This window comes from Pollicipes pollicipes, unplaced genomic scaffold (assembly GCF_011947565.3).
Source record: "Pollicipes pollicipes isolate AB1234 unplaced genomic scaffold, Ppol_2.1 Scaffold_5724;HRSCAF=6776_pilon_pilon_pilon, whole genome shotgun sequence".
In the NCBI taxonomy this organism is placed as follows: Eukaryota; Metazoa; Arthropoda; class Thecostraca; order Pollicipedomorpha; family Pollicipedidae; genus Pollicipes; species Pollicipes pollicipes.
Window position 1 is genome coordinate 46,452,837 of NW_023596746.1, and position 17,607 is coordinate 46,470,443.

General features: G+C 56.3%; 2 protein-coding genes across 2 annotated transcripts; one reads left to right on the top strand and one right to left on the bottom strand.

Annotated features, from left to right (window-relative positions):
• Positions 1 to 157: 157 nt before the first annotated feature.
• On the bottom strand, positions 158 to 2,115 carry LOC119103831 (uncharacterized; the record flags this gene model as incomplete). Its single annotated transcript, XM_037227497.1, is given in 2 exon segments — positions 158 to 279; positions 1,952 to 2,115. Coding segments are annotated over 2 exon segments (286 nt in total), but the record flags the coding sequence as incomplete, so codon positions are not given.
• Positions 2,116 to 7,359: 5,244 nt separating this feature from the next.
• On the top strand, positions 7,360 to 16,698 carry LOC119103118 (protein O-mannosyltransferase 1). Its single transcript, XM_037226569.1, has 12 exons — positions 7,360 to 7,535; positions 8,863 to 8,987; positions 9,429 to 9,605; positions 10,220 to 10,391; positions 10,956 to 11,208; positions 11,920 to 12,149; positions 12,482 to 12,611; positions 13,017 to 13,130; positions 13,459 to 13,612; positions 13,997 to 14,347; positions 14,699 to 14,873; positions 16,212 to 16,698. The coding sequence occupies exons 1-12, from the start codon at positions 7,360 to 7,362 to the stop codon at positions 16,393 to 16,395; spliced, it is 2,241 nt and encodes a 746-aa protein (XP_037082464.1). The 3' UTR covers positions 16,396 to 16,698.
• The last annotated feature ends 909 nt before the right edge of the window (positions 16,699 to 17,607 follow it).

The window sequence follows — 17,607 nt, forward strand, 5'->3', positions numbered from 1 at the left end:
CGTCAGGCAGCCCGCTAAAAACACTGCATTACTTTGCATTCATATAGTAAAGGTTGATGCGGCACACGTGAAAACAGACTCCTTCGGGTTGTTTGTCGCAGAAGGAACGGGGCATTTTGATAAGCGCAACTAGATACCTTAGTGAAAGGGCTACTACCTTCTTTATGGGACGCATTGGTTTTGTCCACGGGAAAATAGCCTCTATAACGGATCTGTGTGGTCGGGTTGAAGTTGCTTCTGGCAATGCCCATCTTCACATGGTCCGGCAAGTCAAAGAACCTGAAACAACACGGGGCACGATAAAATACACTCGAATGTAGGCGTAGCGTAGATGGTAACGTTGTGAACTTTGAGGATAACATCGGTTCAACATGCACCCAGGTGGCCGGTTAGGTACCCTTCGCTCGGGTGGGGGTCAATTTGACCCCCTAAGGTCTCAGGAACTAAGAGCGCTAGAGACACCAAATTCACAGGAGGTGTTGGGCTGTACGTGAACTCACTTAGGTCAAAATTTCAGATTCCTAGATCATAACTGTCGAGTCAAATGAGTCAAACAAGGTCAAACTATAGGTTAGTCTCCAAAGTGTCTCCAGAACCTAGACACCTGTTCTAATCGAAAGGTCACATGCTCATTCAAGATCAGTGATCCTGTCTAACCTTTTGGATGTCATGGTGGCCAAAATAATAGAAAACTGCCTTAAGTTTTTCATTTGAATAGCGGACAAATATTACGCAAGGTAGTGTGCTCCTAAAAACGAAATATTGACCTGGATCATTTTAGGTCAGTGACTGGTTAAAATAACTCACAAGACCACTTTATTACGATTAAAAATTAGTTGCGGGTGTCAATGCTGACAAGCTGTCATTCGAGGCCAACAATTACATTCGTGACCTCAAATGACGGTCTCGTGAGCTGTTTGGTATCGCAGTCTGACTTAGCCGGCATCACAGCTACGCCTGGCCACGTATTTAAATTCATGAAAAGCAAAAGTGATACAACTAGTGCATGCACTGTATCATCATCGTACATCAAAGTTGTGGGCACAGAGTCATCCGTGTTCAAGGTGGTGATTAGGCAAAACCTCAGATGACGACATACCACCCATTGTAAGTAAGTGGTAGCCCATTTTGACCTAAAGCCTCTTTGCGTCCTCGCTAAGATGTTTGTGGAGTAAAAACAAATGAAATATAAGCATGTAATTTAACTCACTTGACCGGATTTCATCGGTCGGCCGAAAATAGTAAAAGCCCTGCACCACCACAAAGTTGAAGTTTTAAGCCCGCTTCGTCGTGGGCAGTGGTCCAGCCGTCAGAGTTGTGGGTTAAGAAGCCGAGAAGAGCGCGTCGTTCCAGCACGATCAGCTGCTAACGGTGCCGACCTCGGCGGGCGACATTGTCCAGTGGAGCCGCATACCAGGCGTATGCGCTGTAAGTGTATATGTCCGAGCGGCGGTGTCTGGCTCGGCAGGTGGTCTGCCTCCTCGCTCTTTCTCTGCCACATCTGTGATCCCCATCATTGACCGTGGAGTGGCAATATCGCGCTATGAAAACAGCCATCCACCACACCGCGCGCCGTGGAACACCGCCGCTGTGTGATGTCGCCCCTGGGCAGGGTGGGAGCGTGCTGGCTTCAGGTGGTGCACCACACCACGTGTTGTCGTCCATCACCCAACTTTTACAAATGTTTGCAATTTCTTTACCCGAGAGGCAGCTCTTCAAAAACTTGTTACTTGTGTGTGTGTTTACAAATAAATATATCGATGAGACAAAGATGTTGCGACAACGCCAATGGTTTCTGTCCGATACGCATTGAGAAGTGGTTCTCGATATCTCCAGGGGAATTCTGTCCCTCCGCAGGTTGATGTAAACCTCACAGTCAGCAGGGAAAAAGGTTAAAAGGTGCTTTCCTCGGCGTGTGAGCTTACGAAAATCTTGAGCTGTTACTTCTTACCATTTTGTGTGCGTCATCAGCTGCTCCTCGTCATAGCCGTCGATGCCCTCGACGTAGAAGAAGCCGACTGTCTCCAGGGCTTGTGTGAGCTGGCGGACCACCTCAGGCCGGTCCGGCCCGCTGGCCAGGCTCAGGTCAATCACGGGCAGCGTGCCGCACGCCATCAGCCCAACGGTGGTGTACTGGCCAGGCCCGGAAACCCGGCCTCTGCTGCCGACGGCGGAACTGTGCTGCCGTCTGGCGGTGAGTAATACAACCCACGGTACCCGGCACTGACTAGTATTTCGGCGTCCGTGACCACTGGGGTGTTAATAAGTAACCCAAATATTTCCAAATCTGTCAACAAAAACATTATGCCGACAACATGATCAGATATGTCAGAGCAACAAAAAAGGTAATGAATAGCCCCAGCTACTCCAGTATCTCTAAAACGATCTCTGTTGAACGACTGGTCTTGGTGCAGGTCACCAGGAGCACTATAAAAATAACGAAAACCATCGAAAGACTTGCTCCGTTAAAACAGGCACTAAGTGAGTTGAGGTCACTGGAGTCAGATGAGCTCAGGCTAGGTTTGGGTTTCGCCAGGTTCTCGGGCGCGATGGTGGCACAGTAAAGGTTGCAGAACGGCGTCCTCCGGGGAGTGCAGTACAGTCCAAAGAGTTCGAGCAGTGAAGGTAATTCATCAGTCTCCGCCCCCACGGTAAAAAACAGCGTTCTCTCCCCTCGGTCACACTACCGGCACTGTAGAAGAAAATGGCTGTTTGGACGGGCGAGGACTTTAATACCAGCTCGGTCACAGTTGCGTAATCGGCTTAGTCAAGGCGTGGGATAAGCCAGTCGTATCTCAGGGCAAACGCTGAGAAGTCCAGCTTTGCACGAGGACGGGCAGTCGTGTGTCTGCCTTGTGACGTCTTATGACACCATGTGGCGGCAAGTGAATAAATCTGGTCATCATAAGACACGTGACTTGATCATCTCTCAGCTCCTCAACTTCCGTGTCCACCGCCACACAGCCGGCAGCATTCCAACATGTTGCCGTATGCACACGATATCACTGTGGGAGTACCATCGGCAGGTAATGTACATCATCAGTCGTCCGACACGAGGTTTTTTGCTGTATCTCCCCCCCCCCCCCCCCCGACGGCGTATGACTAAATGTGACCGGCCAGACCATGTAGCGTGATGGCCAGCAAATGGCGGACCGCGAAAATGCTTATCGTCGTACTCGAAACGTGCGGCCGTGAACGTTTGTCATCATTGCTTCAGGGGCATTGGTCCGCATTGCAGAATACTTTTGGGCCGAACGCCTGCAATCTTCTCGTCTGACGCCATGGCAGCGGATTACTGTTGTGGTGGCACGACTGCAACGGCAATTTGCACATAAGCAAATTATAACTGCTTTTTCTCGCGCGCATCGGGTGCGCCGGGCTCACACGATATTTACTGCGGCAGCATCATCGATCGGCCCTGTAAATCGGTAGTCGGCTGGTGTCCCCTGCTGTCCGTTCGCTCGGCCAGTGGCCTGTTAGCCAGCGCACAGCGACACGCGAAAATACTTGAAGTTTTGTGGGAATCATGCAGTCTGTGTATTCCATACCTCTGCTGTGGCCTGTCAGCTGCAATCATCGACCAAACACGGCCCGCCCGCCCGCAGCGTGATGGCCAGCAAATGGAAGTCCGAAAAATGCTTGAATCACGCTGCAACAGTGGGACTGTGTGCATTTAGTATCACTAATGTAGGGTTATCAGCTTGCACTGAAAACTATTTGTCGGCTGAGGGCATCAGATTTAATTAGGCTGTTTCCCTGGACAGCCAATCATTCAATGCTAGCAGGCCGGATGCAACAGATATGTCCAAAGATACTGCGGTCAACCAAAAATATGCATGTCGTCCATAGGGGTCGACTCCAGTCTGCGCGACTCTGTCAGTCAAATCTCTGACAGGAAGCACACAAATTGCCGCAGGGGGTCACGACAGTGAATCGGTTAGGCACTTGATACACCTGAATCTCACATTATCCGACGCTTTAACATGCAACACAATGACGACACACTGTCGCGCCAGGTATCCCTCGCCATGGCCAAGTTATCGGATCCACAACTCCCGGTTACACACGTCTGCAGACATGAACGGGTGCACGCTTGACACACGAGTTGACTCTACCACCAATAGCATGAAGTATTTAATTACCCTGGCTGTTTGATCCCCTGCGCCTACTTCTGAGCTTTTGCTTCTTATGCCAATATTTTGTTTTATTGTCAGACCATGAAAACGCCCGGGTATCGAGCATTTCATAAGAGGTGTCTTCCGGTGACTGGCTGGTGCGTATGTACTACGTGCAGTGGCGGAGGACGGTGGAAGGTGATCAGGTGGTCAGGTGGTCGGCGGCCGGCCGCTCCAGCTGAGCCTGCGTCGGCGGGCAGCGGGCGGCGGGCAGTATGGCCCCGGGGCGCACGAGCGCCGGCCGGCGGAGCGCCGCCGCGCCTCGTCAGACGGCACGCGGCGGCCGGCAGTGCGGGGTCACCACTCTGACACGATGGAGGCGGACGCACAGGTGCGGCAGAGGAAGGGGAAGACGAAAGACGCCATCACGGGAGAAAGTGGTGCAAGGAGAGGAGCTGGTCAACTCCGGCCTGCAGAAGCTGAAAACTCTCAAGAGGGAATCTCACCAAGAAGGTGGGTTGCGTCATACGCTTTGACCTGTGTGCAGGAGGATGCATGAGGATAACTTGCAGCGCGTGCACGCGTATCTGTCAGCCTTCAGCTTATCTTCAGAAAGCAGTTGTCCCACCTTTGACGCTTGCACTTGCGTAGTATTGGGAGAGAGATGGGACTCATCTACCCATTCTACGCCAAAATACAGCCATAACCATACGGCACTGCATGATAAGAAACGTGATAAGTTGCTTTAGCTCATCCCCCAACTACTCAGACGTTCCGCCACCACCACGAGCGAGGCCTTACAACGCAGGCCGCAGGTCTGTGAGTGCCTAACGACTCTCACTAGTATTCCCGTCCGATGGCTGAGCCTGCTGGTAGCATGACCTTCATGCACAGTGTTTCTCCAAGGCCGGCGAACCCTTGCATGATAGATCATGCTTCAATATGCGAGCCCTGGCCACCTTAGACCTAATATTTTCCCTCGACATGGTATAGGCTAAGCCACGCGGAACTTTCCAAACGACACTAGAACATCAAAATGCCTTCTGCCCCTTTTTGTTTGCGACAATTTGGTCAGTACAGCCGTGCCGTGGGTTCTGTGGAGCACCGCCCCCTTGCCTCGCGTAGCCGGTCACCGGCCAGTAGGCCCCACCGCACAGAATCAGTGCACTGTTCCGGTTCCGCCTGTCCGGTCCGAGTCGAGCTTCAACTGTCCAGCGCGCTGCACCGCACTTCGGCGAGACGCGCCGCACCGGCCGGTCGCCTTGGTAACGGCCCTCCGGCCGGGGTGAGTGATCGCCAGGTAGACCTCCAGGCGGCGTGGCGTCGCGGCTCCCCCCCCCCCCCTCAGCGCTTTCTCGGGCGCCGATGCACTGCTTTAGGTGAGATCGTCATGTTGGGAGCGGTGGAGAGGGGGGTGTTCGCAGCAAAGCTATGCGTGTGGTGATACCATCGTGAAGGCTTTCAATGGCAAATTGGTTTGGTCAGCGCTCCGCATAAGGTCATGTGATCATTCCTGGACACGTTAACACAAGCCCGCTTACATTCAACTACACGTGTTTGTGATTCCAAAAAAAGCAAAAACGCGTGGACATTTGAACGGAGTGAAACGGTTGTTCAGTACCGCATCTGTTGGAGACCACCCCGATCATGAGACCGTGATTATTATTGATGCTGAGGCTCCCTTAGGCCACTTACGAGTGAACAAGAGTCACATTTAAATATAGATACGATGGTGAGCAGAATTAACAGCGCGTGATCTCTAAAGGCTGCCCGCACAGCACTCCCACCCAAACTCGTGTATGTCAAAGGTGTGCATTATCATCTATATCGCAATTGACGGTGATAATACCAGTATGCTATTGATGTAGGGCTCTCCGACGATCGCCCATATCTACAGGCCAGTGCCCCTCCGTGCGTCAACGTTCAACTGCGTCCTCCGTACCGTAGCCGCTCCACCTGCGAGCAGCGGCGCCGCCGCCGCCGCCGCCGCCGCCGCGGAGAGCCCGGGCCCCGGCGGAGAGCATCTCGCGGGGGTCAGCGACCCTGGAACGCGGACATGGCCCCGGGGCGGGCGGCCGGCTGGCGCGCGGGGCCAGCGGCGGGCGGACGGACTTGGCTGCAGAGTACAGCTCTGGGATGAAAGACCGAAGGTGCAGGTGTGCCTGCGTGCAGAGGCCTCATGCAGAGGCCCTATCCAGTCACACCTCCTGCACGACCTTGCGTCTCGACGGGGAGGTCGACTCCATATGTGATAGCTATAGTATGGACAGCCATGACAGTGGGGAGAGATGCGTGCAGCTGTTGATTCAGATAACTAATACGTTGTTCGGATACGTGCACATTCAAAAACACCGCAAGTTCCATCCTGCATGGCGTGTGCAACTAGGTTAACTTTGCCTGCAGGTCAGCGTTGGACTCTGGGTTCGGCATCCCGTATTGGAGAGTGACATCGAATCTCAAACCATTTCGTAGGCCAGCATCAAGTGCTGCATAAAAAGCTGGTAAATAAGCCGGCAAAACTAGCATATTTCACAAAGGAATGACTCACGCCATGTCATCATGTTATCGTAGCCATTGATTCGAAATGGTAGCAATGGGCGCAAAGTACCAAGACATTAGACGCGTTCTTGAAGCCCAATAATTAAGTAACCAACAAAATGACTGCAAGTTAACGCGCGGTCACTGACCTGACCCGCGAGTTGCCTCGACCGTGCCGGACTTCCACCTGATTTTTCTACAATCATATGGGATACTCTGGTGGTGATGAACACGCTGCCATGTGGCGATTGCAAAACTCTATGAGCATATATGGGTGCTTGAATGCTGCAAGCGCTCGGTCAATCTCGATAACTATTGGGGAGTTCAAGTCAGCTGTGAGTTCATGAGTTCTGTCACACGTGTTGCAATGATTTGATGCTGAGTATGACCAGGGCTGTTAATTGCCGTCGAAATTATCCGCCTGAACCACTGACTACCGAGACATCCAGTTTCTTTTCATTCCCGGAAGATCAGGACTGACGAAATACTTCAGCTGGCACCGGGATAAGTGTATGTTATGGTGAGGCATAGCACAGCTCTCGCAACGGTATCCCTATCTTTGTGTAAATGTGTCCGCACCTCTAACTCGTCGTTATGAGCGCTGGTAACGATGGCCGAGCTGACTTGAATGTGTCCGCGTGCCGTCCGCTGTTGATCCGTCGCGCCGGCTGGCTCCGGCTCCTGTGGCTGCGGGCGACTGGTAGAGATGACTGTCACGTCCCTTCCGCAGCCGGGGCCAGATGCACAGACGGCGTCAGCCCAGCAGGCGGGGTCGGCTGAACCGGCCCCTGCCGGCCGTCTGCTGGACCCGGCGGCACTTCTCCTGCTGGTGGTGGGGCTGGCCACCCGACTCTACCAGCTCGACATGCCCCGGGCAGTAGTGTGAGTACGCCACACCCGGCGCTCGACATGCCCCAGGCTGTAGTGTGAGTACACCACACCCGGCGCTCGACATGCCCCAGGCTGTAGTGTGAGTACACCGCACGCCACGTTCCACAGGCCCCGGGCTGTAGTGTGAGTACACCACACCCGGCGCTCGACAGGCCCCGGGCTGTAGTGTGAGTACACCACACCCGGCGCTCGACGGGCCCCGGGCAGTAGTGTGAGTACGCCACACCCGGCCCTCGACAGGCCCCGGGCAGTAGTGTGAGTACACCACACCCGGCGCTCGACGGGCCCCGGGTTGTAGTGTGAGTACACCACACCCGGCCCTCGACGGGCCCCGGGCAGTAGTGTGAGTACGCCACACCCGGCCCTCGACAGGCCCCGGGCAGTAGTGTGAGTACACCACACCCGGCCCTCGACAGGCCCCGGGCTGTAGTGTGAGTACACCACACCCGGCGCTCGACGGGCCCCGGGCAGTAGTGTGAGTACGCCACACCCGGCGCTCGACGGGCCCCGGGCTGTAGTGTGAGTACACCGCACGCCACGTTCCACAGGCCCCGGGCTGTAGTGTGAGTACACCACACCCGGCCCTCGACAGGCCCCGGGCTGTAGTGTGAGTACACCACACCCGGCGCTCGACGGGCCCCGGGCTGTAGTGTGAGTACACCACACCCGGCCCTCGACAGGCCCCGGGCAGTAGTGTGAGTACACCACACCCGGCGCTCGACGGGCCCCGGGCAGTAGTGTGAGTACACCACACCCGGCGCTCAACGGGCCCCGGGCAGTAGTGCGAGTACACCACACCCGGCGCTCAACGGGCCCCGGGCAGTAGTGTGAGTACGCCACACCCGGCGCTCGACGGGCCCCCGGTCACAGTCTGTGGGCACTGCCTGGCTTAGCCCACCCGTTGACCCTGCGGCCAGTATGATCATGCCTGAGGCCACAGCGTGAATGCAGCACAGGGGCCGAACACGCCCCGGTATTGCTCACGAGATAACAGCATGCCGACGGAAGTTCATGACGTATGCTTCGTGAGGTGCAACCAGCATTAGTAGCGGCCACGATGGATTGCGCCCTGCGATGTTAGTTACTGAGTTTTGAGGGCGCGCCAACTGCCTTGGAGCATTGTGATGATTAATGAGAACTAATTTACCTTACTGTCCCAGACGTAGGAACGTAACTACATGCCACCGTCTGCGCGACGGCAGACAACATTGAAAAGCAGATTGAAAAGGGTGTTAAAAGCATATTGAAAAGAGTGGTAACACTGTGCTCTGCATGCGGTGCAGTTCATTCGCACCGTTGACTAAGTGGATTCTTTCAGGTTTGATGAGATGCATTATGGCAAATACGCCGCTTACTACTTGAAGAACTTGTTTTTCTTCGACTCCCAGCCTCCACTTGGCAAGCAGCTGCTAGCTTTCGGCACTTACCTGGCCGGCTTTGACGGTAAGCAAGTGGCCATGCTCTGTGCCAACAGCCTGAGCCTGTCGCCTTACGCTTGTCAGTGAGGACTGACCACAACCACTTTGTTACGTCTGCATTTTGTGCAAAACAGCACGCCCGGCGTGGCTAGCGCGCGTCCGCTGGTGGCGGGCGGGACCACGGATGAGGCACGTCTCAGTCGTGGTCATCCGGTCCCTCGGCACCTCTCACACGTGGTCGGCCCGTCCCTCGACACGTCTCACCCGTGGTCGGCCCGTCCCTCGACACGTCTCACCCGTGGTCGGCCCGTCCCTCGACACGTCTCACCCATGGTTGGCCCGTCCCTTGACACGTCTCAGCCGTGGTCGGCCCGTCCCTCGACACGTCTCACCCGTGGTCGGCCCGTCCCTCGGCACGTCTCACCCGTGGTCGGCCCGTCCCTCGACACGTCTGTCCATGTCGCAGGCGAGTTCGTATTCGACAGGATCGGCACGCCGTACCCGGACTCAGTGCCGATCTTGAGGATGCGACTGCTGCCGGCGGTGGTCGGCTCGCTGCTGCTGCCCGCCACCTACCACCTGCTGCGCGAGCTGGGTGTCTCGCGCCGCGCCGCCGTCCTGGCCGGCATCCTCATGCTGCTCGGTGAGACGCCCCGGGACGGCTGTGGGAGGAGGAGGGTCTTGCCGCGCCCCCAGAGCAGGAGCCAGTCAGAGGCAGCATCTCGCCTAGGGGCACGGAAGGCCCGGAAAGCTGCGCGGCTGTCAGGGCTTCGGTGTCACCTGGATGAACATTTCGTTGGGCTGGTGCATCCTCAGAGATGAGACATCACTCAGAGCTGGGGTATTGCTCAGAGCTGGGATACTTCTTGGTACTTGAGAATCCCTAGCAGCTGAGGCATCTGCTGGAGCAAGACCACCTCTGGAAATAGGCCTCCCTCGGCTGGAACATCCCTGGGAGTCCTGTGGGCTGCGCACCTTTCGGGGTAGAGTCCACGGCTGGGTCATCTCTTGTGGTTCAATATTCCAATGAGGCTGGCGTATTTACTAGGCTCTTGTATCCCTCGCAGCTGGAGCATATATTGTGTACTGGGCATCCCTCGCGGCTGGAGCACCTCTCGCGGCTGCCGGACATCCCTCCGTTTGGAGCACCTCTCAACGCTGGGGCTCCTCTCATGACGGGATAAATCCTCCGGCACGCGCGGCTGCCGCCCGTCCAACCCCCGTCCGACGCTCACACGGAGGCCGCTCCGCCGACAGAGAACGCGCTGCTGACCCAGTCACGGTTCCTGTTCCTCGAGCCGTTCCTGCTGCTGTTCTCCGTGCTGGGCCTGCTGGGCCTGGCGCGGGGCCGCCGCTGCGGCGGACGTCTCTCACTTGCCGCGCTCGGCTGGATGGTGCTCGGCTTTGGCTTCCTGGGCGCCGCCACCGCGTGAGTATGGCGAGCGGTGGCCTGCGGAGTTGACCAGCAGATTGCTGCCCCTCGTGCTTTGCACGGGGTCATAGTCTTTCGCTATGAATAAGAATGTCATTGGTGACCGCGGTAACTTGGACTGCAAAACCGGTAATAAACCTTGTTCTGATTCGAAAGCAGACGGCTTGTTTGCGCGGCTTGTGGTATCTCGTGAGTGCGGCAGACGTGATGACGTCAGAGCACCGGCAGAGGGCTTGGCGCCGTCTCACCTCGGTGTGTGCTCCGGCTGACGTGATGAAGTCAGAGCACCGGCCGGGCGCTGGGCGCCGTCTCACCTCGGTGTGTGCTCCGGCTGACGTGATGAAGTCAGAGCACCGGCCGGGCGCTGGGCGCCGTCTCACCTCGGTGTGTGTTCCGACTGACGTGACGCCGTCAGAGCATCGGCAGGGCGCTTGGCGCCGTCTCATCTCGGTGTGTGCTCCGGCTGACGTGACGCCGTCAGAGCACCGGCCGGGCGCTGGGCGCCCTCTCACCTCGGTGTGTGCCCGACTGACGCGCGCGGCGCCCGGCTCGTCGCCGCAGGGTACGGTACTCGGGGCTGATGCCGCTCCTGCTCGGCTGCGTGATCGTGTACCGCGACTTCTGGACGCTGGTGCCGCGCCGTGACGTCAGCGGCCGTCAGCTGGCGGCTCAGCTGACCGTCCGCTGCCTGGTGATGGTGGCCGTGCCGACGGCCGTCTACCTGGGCAGCTTCTACGCCCACCTGAGCGTGCTCTACAAGGCAGGGAGCGGACACGAGGGCGTCATGACCAGCGCATTCCAGGCGAGCTTGGAGGTACGCATGCACGCTGAAACGGCTCGCAAATTTGGGGGCTCAATCTTCTGGTATTACTTTGAGGTAGGTCTCGGGCATTGTTTGTGGATGATTGAGCTAAATCATGTTGAATCGAAAATGCTTTGTGATTTTCCATTCCTGACATCCGTTCCCAGTTATTGACATCACGCTGGCTGACCAGTATTTGTGCGACCGCAAGTCTTCTTCATGCAGCGCGCGGCGTGGCAACACACCCAAGTTGTCGCATATCATTTTCGGCAGCAAATAATGCACACCTCGCAGCTTAACACTCACAGAGCGTGCGTCGCCTCTGAGCCTCGCCTGCGGCCCGAGAGTACCGAACACATCCCCTACCGCGCCGTGTCAGCTGCCGGGAGGCTTGGCCACTGCGGGCTGACGAACACATCCCCTACCGCGCCGTGTCAGTTGCCGGGAGGCTTGGCCACTGCGGGCTGACGAGCACATCCCCTACCGCGCTGTGTCAGCTGCTGGGACGCTTGGCCCCAGCGAGCTAACGAACACATCCCCTACCGCGCCGTGTCAGCTGCCGGGAGGCTTAGCCACTGTGAGCTGACGAACGCATCCGCTACCACGCTGTGTCAGCTGGTGGGACGCTTGGTCCCAGCAAGCTGACGAACGCATCCCCCACCGCGCCGTGTCAGCTGCTAGGACGCTTGACCCAAGCGAGCTTACGCCGCCGCGCCGCCGCAGGACGGGCTCGCCAACATCGTCAAGAACCAGCCGCTACTGGTAGGACACGGCTCCCAGGTGACGCTACGGCACGCGCTCGGCCGGCCCTGCTGGTTGCACTCGCACGACACGCCCTACCCGGCGGTATACGACCACGACGACGAGGACCGCAACTCCTCGAGCCAGCAGCAGGTGTCCTGCTTCTCCGGCAAGGACGTCAACAATTGGTGGATCGTCAAGGATCCCGACACGTGGGTGCCAAGATGGCGGCGGTGGGGAGCTGAGACATAGATTGCCAATCGCTAACTACGCCCTCAACCCTTTCCCGCCACTTTCCCTTATCATTGGCGTTAGCCTATCATTAGGACAAGCTCTCAACATTCACAAACCCATGACTTCGGCGTAGCGCGAGTAAGTCATTTTCTACCATGGGATTTTGCTTTCTTTGCTTGATGGAAGTATGGTCATCAAGCTGTGATATCTTAAGTAACAGCATGCAGGTACCTAATTATGTTGTTTTCAGAGCGTCGCGCGCCAGACAGCTCAATATGTGCCAAATAAAAAAAAACTGTCCATGTTTCAGTAAGGACCTTCGAGTTCAAACTCCATTCCAGCCTTTCAAGCATGGCGACATCGTTCAACTAGTACACGGCCTGACCGGCAATCACCTCAACTCAAACGAATTCAAGGCTCCATTGTCGAGCAGTGAACAGGTATCTTTTTGTCCTTTCTTTCAAGCTATACCCTTTTTCATGAGTAATCATGATCCGATGTAAAACGTTATTCGTTACTAACTATGACCGGAATGACAACCCTGGGACCAAACGTAAATATGTATATGTACATGCATGCAAATGTATACATGTATATATACACACACATATGCATATATTTAATATGTATATATATATATATATGTATGTATATATACCTATATGTGCTAAGCGTTATGTTTCATTATAGCTTTTGATAGCCAACAGTGTAATAAGTCACCTTCTGGCGAGAAGGATTGAGCCCATCCAGCAAGTTCCATCTCCATGGAAACCAGTCCGTGCCAAGAATCGCGTCTCCCGCCGACGCCCGGTACCTGGCCCGACGGCTATGCCTGACCCCCGCAGGAAGTGAGCTGCTACACGAAGGTCAACGCCTCGCTGCCCGTGCAGGACTTGTGGATGGTCCAGCTGGTCAATCCGAAGGAGACGGACGGCGTGTGGCATGCCATCAGCTCGCAGGTAGGGTGATCTCTCTGGAAATAACTCAGGCGCCTGCAGGGAAGGCGCCTGAACCTGAGGCCTGAACACGGCCGTTTGTCAGATTCATCCGAACACACTCGGAAAGGCGGCGTGATCCGAGCACGCACAGCGGCTGATGTGAATCGATTCCAACACCTTCTGGAACCCTACATTCTCGTCCCTCAAATATGAAATTGTCCTGAGATACTACACTCTCGCCGGTCGGCGGGGTCATTGACGGCACTAGTTGTGAGAGGCAAGTGTCACGTGTGGCTCAAGTCGGCTTCCGTCACCACGCGTCACGAGCCGCCTCCGGTCCGTCACGCAGGTGAGGTTTGTCCACACGAACGACGGTTTGGCGCTGAAGTACTCGGGTCGCAAGCTGCCCAAGTGGGGGCACAGCCAGCAGGAGGTGGTCTGTGACAAGGTGATCAACCAGGACGACACGATCTGGAACGTCGAGGAGCACCGCTACGGCCAGGGTAAGAGAGGAGAGGAGCGCGCGCTCCCACGAGTTGTTGTCATCCTCAGCACTCAAAACGCCGCTAAGCACGACCAGTGCATTGGCCGGCCGAAACGTTGCATGCATTCTAACGCACTTGATGGGGACGACAGTACTGACGATGATTCTGTCAGTCATAGAGCTGAATGCTTTGAACATGATGTTCGTGCAGTTGCAACAATTAGTCGTGCTATTCTCCTCAACAGCAACGTTCACACTATGCGAACAGAAGCGGTTGGCGGGGACGGAACTACGCATGATCACTCCAGCGGCCTTCAGAACTGACTTCATTGCCCCAATCCCCGCCACGAGGGCCCGTTACCTGGCACGTGGCTTGACCTGTGCCCCGCCGCGTGTCTCGCAGCCGAGAGCAGCGCCGAAACGGAACGCCAGATGGACCTGCTTGCCAGCGACCTGATCCCCGTCACCGCCATGGACCTGTCCTTCTGGCGCAAGTTTTACGAGCTGCAGCTCAAGATGCTCTTCAACAACCAGGAGGTGGTGCAGGGCCACACGTACGCCAGCGACCCGTTCGAGTGGCTGACAATGGCGCGCGGCGTGGCCTATTGGATCAGTCCGCACAGTAACGCCCAGATCCACCTGCTGGGTAACGCGGCCGTGTGGGCGGCGGCCAGCGGCGCCCTCTGCCTATACGCTGGTCTGGCGCTGGTCTACCTGCTGCGGCGCCGCCGGGGCTGCTACGACATCCCCGACGGTCAGTGGCGGCTCGGTGTGAGGGGCGGGGGAGGAGGGGCAGGCACGGTGTGGGGCGGCAGGTCATGCGCTGGGTCGACTTGCGCTCGCGTTGGGTTCCGTTTACCGGATGTGGTTTACGGGGCCGCTCGTGGACCGCGGTCCGTTCTGCGGGCGTCATGGCAGGGCGGCTCAACGACGCTTAAAGCCGTGGTAAGTTCGGCTCGCGGAACTGCGTCTGGGCTTAAAATCACAATCTAGGACTTCTGCATCGGGGACGGTATGCAGAACCTTTTGACATGCAAGACATGATGCCATTGAAAGCATTGCCTGTCTACCAACCTCTTCATCTCACGATTTTCTTCCATTTCAGCTGAGTGGACCAAGATGTGCACCATCTGCCAGACGATCTTGGCGGGCTTCGCCTTCAACTACGTGCCGTACTTCGTCATTGATCACACGTTCTTTCTTCATCACTACATGCTGGCCTACATATTCGCCGTGATGATCACTGCATGTGCCGTCGACCACCTGTATTTCATCGCCGAGTAAGTGTCGCTTTCACCAGGGTCAGCGGACCGGAGCCTGCTTCCGAACCGAGGACGGGGGAGCGACGCATGTCTGTGTAGAGTGTAGCGTCCTGCATCGAATCAAGGGCTAGGCGGATGCCGGTGACCAGCTGTGACGCTTCCTTTGCATTCAATGTGGCACTTTGCTGCTTAGGCTACTTGTGACCGGGTGGAGAACGTAGACTGCTGCTCTCGGCAAAGGTGTCGGTATTTACACTGTGTAAATGACATCACCACTGACGAACATCAAGGGCGGGCTGATTACTCCAGCGTTATGATACCACCACTGAGGCTTCCCTAACATCATGACGCATCAATTTCACAACAGCTGCTGTCAAATTAAGAACACGTATGGGAGGGGCGCAAAACATCAGGCCTTCAAGCAGGGTGGATGCGTTGTGGGGGTGGGGGGGGGGGGGGGGGGCAAACACGCTTGTCGCCCCCGGCGTGCGGCTGTTTACAACGCTTCTCTGCCCACAACTGGTGGATGTTAAAGCCGAACACCACTCCTCGCGAAGCTGCGCAGTATAATTTGCTGACGCCACACGCCAGACATAACCGACCACAGTAGAGCTGTGGTATTCATTCCTTAAATCGACGTTTGTGATGTGCCCAATGCAAGCGCAGCTACAAGCCAGCCCGGTGTTAACCTTGGGAATAAATTTGCGTGCACTTTTTGGTATGGTGAAGCTGAAATTAATCCCATTACCTCTTCAGGCGTGTGTACATAGTGATATATGGCAACGGTCGTTACATATGTTGCCTTTGTAAACGCTAACCTTCGCATAGCTTATCTAAGATAGAACCGCGGGGAGTGTCGAGCCCAGGCGTGTTTCGTCTTCAACCAGGCCACCCCTCCAAACACATCTTTTCGACGTGTTAAGCGTGGTTCTCCGCCGACGCGTGCAAAGTGGTTCGATCTTGTGTTTGCCACTCCCTGTCGAGTTCCGGTTTTGATCCGAGATCAGGTTGAGATCTGCTTCAAGACGGACCATGTTTGGGCTCCTGATCCCCGCAGTCGAGCGCCTTGGAGCTTCTCACAAAACACCACGGCCATCGGCGGCTCCTCCAGTCAGACTCCGGTAACTTTCCACAGCGCTGTGGGCCCGTGTGTCCCCGTTCCGCGGCCATCGGCAGCTCGTCCAGTCAGACTCCGGTGACCTCCCACAGCGCTGTGGGCCCCGTGTGTCCCCGTGCGCTCACGAGCCACCGCATCAGCCAACGCCCTTGCGGTCACCTGACCTCGCGCCGCCGCGTCTGTCTGACATTGGCCGCCGCCTCAGTGGCGCCATCTGACCTGTCGCCACCGTCCCGCAGCCATCTGGGCTGGCGGCCGCTGCGCCACCTGCTGACGCTGTGCCTGCTGGCCTGGCTGGCCGCCTGCGTCTACACGTTCGCCGAGTTCAGCGTCCTGTCGTATGGCACGACCGCGCTCTCTGCTGGGGACGTGCGCAGCCTGAGCTGGCGCACCTCCTGGGACCTGATCGTGCACAAGAAGTGATGCCGCCACGGCGGAGGCGCGGCTCAGTGGAGAGTCGGACCGCCGCGGGCGCTGGGAGACGCTGACGCGCCGGGCGACCGGCGAGGCGCCGGCACCACCTGGAGAAGTCGCGTTCTGTCGCGGAACGTGACGCACGCGCAACGTTTGTTACTGTCACCTGCTGTTCGAGTCTCATGCCAGCTACTACAGAACTGAATATAAAAAGTGGTGCCATAATATTTCAGAGGGCATCGTGGATGCTTTGTATGCGTTATCCAGCCGTACGTTTGATATGAAAGCAATACAAAATGGGCATTGCTATCACGGTCAAAACGCGTTTGCCAGTTAAGCATGTAGTGGAGCAAGCAACTCCTGCTCCGTGCTTTACTTGACACCACTCGCGTGAATAACAAAAGAACCTGACAAGCTGAGAACCGGCCCAAATCTCACAAAACAAGCAAAAAAGGAACAAGCTGGCCGCGTTGTTCTACGGAAGGATTAAAATAAGGCATCAGTATCACGGATGGATAATTGTTAGGGACTGCCGTCCCGCCATGTGCGCTGGTAAGTACACGTTTCGGCCAGTTCCCTCTCCGATCACTGGCAGGTGTTATCAGAGTCCTGAGAGGGACTGGATGCCGCTTGGTTTTAAGCTATCCACGCGTCACAACCCAGATTCTCTCCTCGGCATTGCTGGGATCCAAGCCAGGGTATTCTCATTGCAAGTCCAGTGCCCCACTGATCAAGCCGGGAAGCACCCAGCTCAGCTGACCGAGCACCGGACTCGCAATCCGAATATCGCGGTTCGAATCGCAGCAATTTCTGCGGGAAAATTTGGGCTGCTATGCGTACGTGGCTGAAACCCTAACACCCCACAATCCTTCCCAAGGCCCAATATCATCTCTCAACGGCCGGAGGTTTAATTCACTGCAACGTTGTATGCATATCAACACGCTACAGGGTACGAAAACCCGGGCAATTATTCCAGAAACGGCCATCAACAACTACCACGACCAGTGTGAAAATGCTAGGTATGATCCAGGACGAAATACTGGGAACTATAGCCGTATAGACAGGTGGTCATGTATGGGAGCCATAGCAAGCCGCAGACTCCAGTTACGGGAGAGAAAAATTGAGTTTTTCTCATGCACCGCCATAGGGCTAATGTCACATTTGCCTTATGTTGGGGAAGGGAGGGGACACTGTCTGGTTACTTATTCACCGAGCTAGATA